At 27.9% G+C, this 534-nt stretch overlaps 1 protein-coding gene across 1 annotated transcript in view; it reads left to right on the top strand.

Annotated features, from left to right (window-relative positions):
* LOC112211760 (transient receptor potential cation channel trpm) overlaps nt 1-163 on the top strand; it is a gene marked incomplete at both ends in the record, with an annotated part of 2,812 nt that extends 2,649 nt beyond the window's left edge. The window contains 1 exon segment of the mRNA XM_024363985.2: nt 27-163. Coding sequence (XP_024219753.2) covers nt 27-163 — 137 coding nt within the window.
* Between the last annotated feature and the right edge of the window lie 371 nt (nt 164-534).

Genomic DNA, 534 nt, shown 5'->3' on the forward strand with positions numbered 1-534 from the left:
ATCATCTTTAAAAATTATTGTTTCAGGTCTAAGTTGGCAGTTCTAAACAATAGACATGCCTATTTCTTGTTAGTCGATAATGGAACAGCAGGGAAATATGGTGCAGAAATAGTTCTTCGTCGCAAACTTGAAAAATACATATCAATACAGAAATTGCATCCATGTGAGTTAGAATATGAGTATATTTTTATTTAATATAATTTAAAATTTTAATTTTTCTATTAAAAGCTTTCAATGTTCATTTAATAATTATATAAATACAACTTTTTTCAGTACTATTTTAGTACAAGAATTCATAAATTACACAAAATGATTCAAAAACACAACGATTAATAACAATTTTCTTGAACTACCACTGTTGTAGTAGAGCATCCTTTGGAATCACCCGTATTATGTCTCAAGATACAGTGTATGAACAGCAACTTAATTGCCAGATACACTTCACTTTTGGTTGGCTGGTTGGATTTGAGTGGACTGTATAATTGAAAAATGAAACATGATTGAATGAAAAATAAAATTCTATTGTTTATGTTA

This window comes from Halyomorpha halys, unplaced genomic scaffold, assembly GCF_000696795.3.
Source record: "Halyomorpha halys isolate HHAL.00 unplaced genomic scaffold, Hhal_1.1 Scaffold2816.1, whole genome shotgun sequence".
In the NCBI taxonomy this organism is placed as follows: domain Eukaryota; kingdom Metazoa; phylum Arthropoda; class Insecta; order Hemiptera; family Pentatomidae; genus Halyomorpha; species Halyomorpha halys.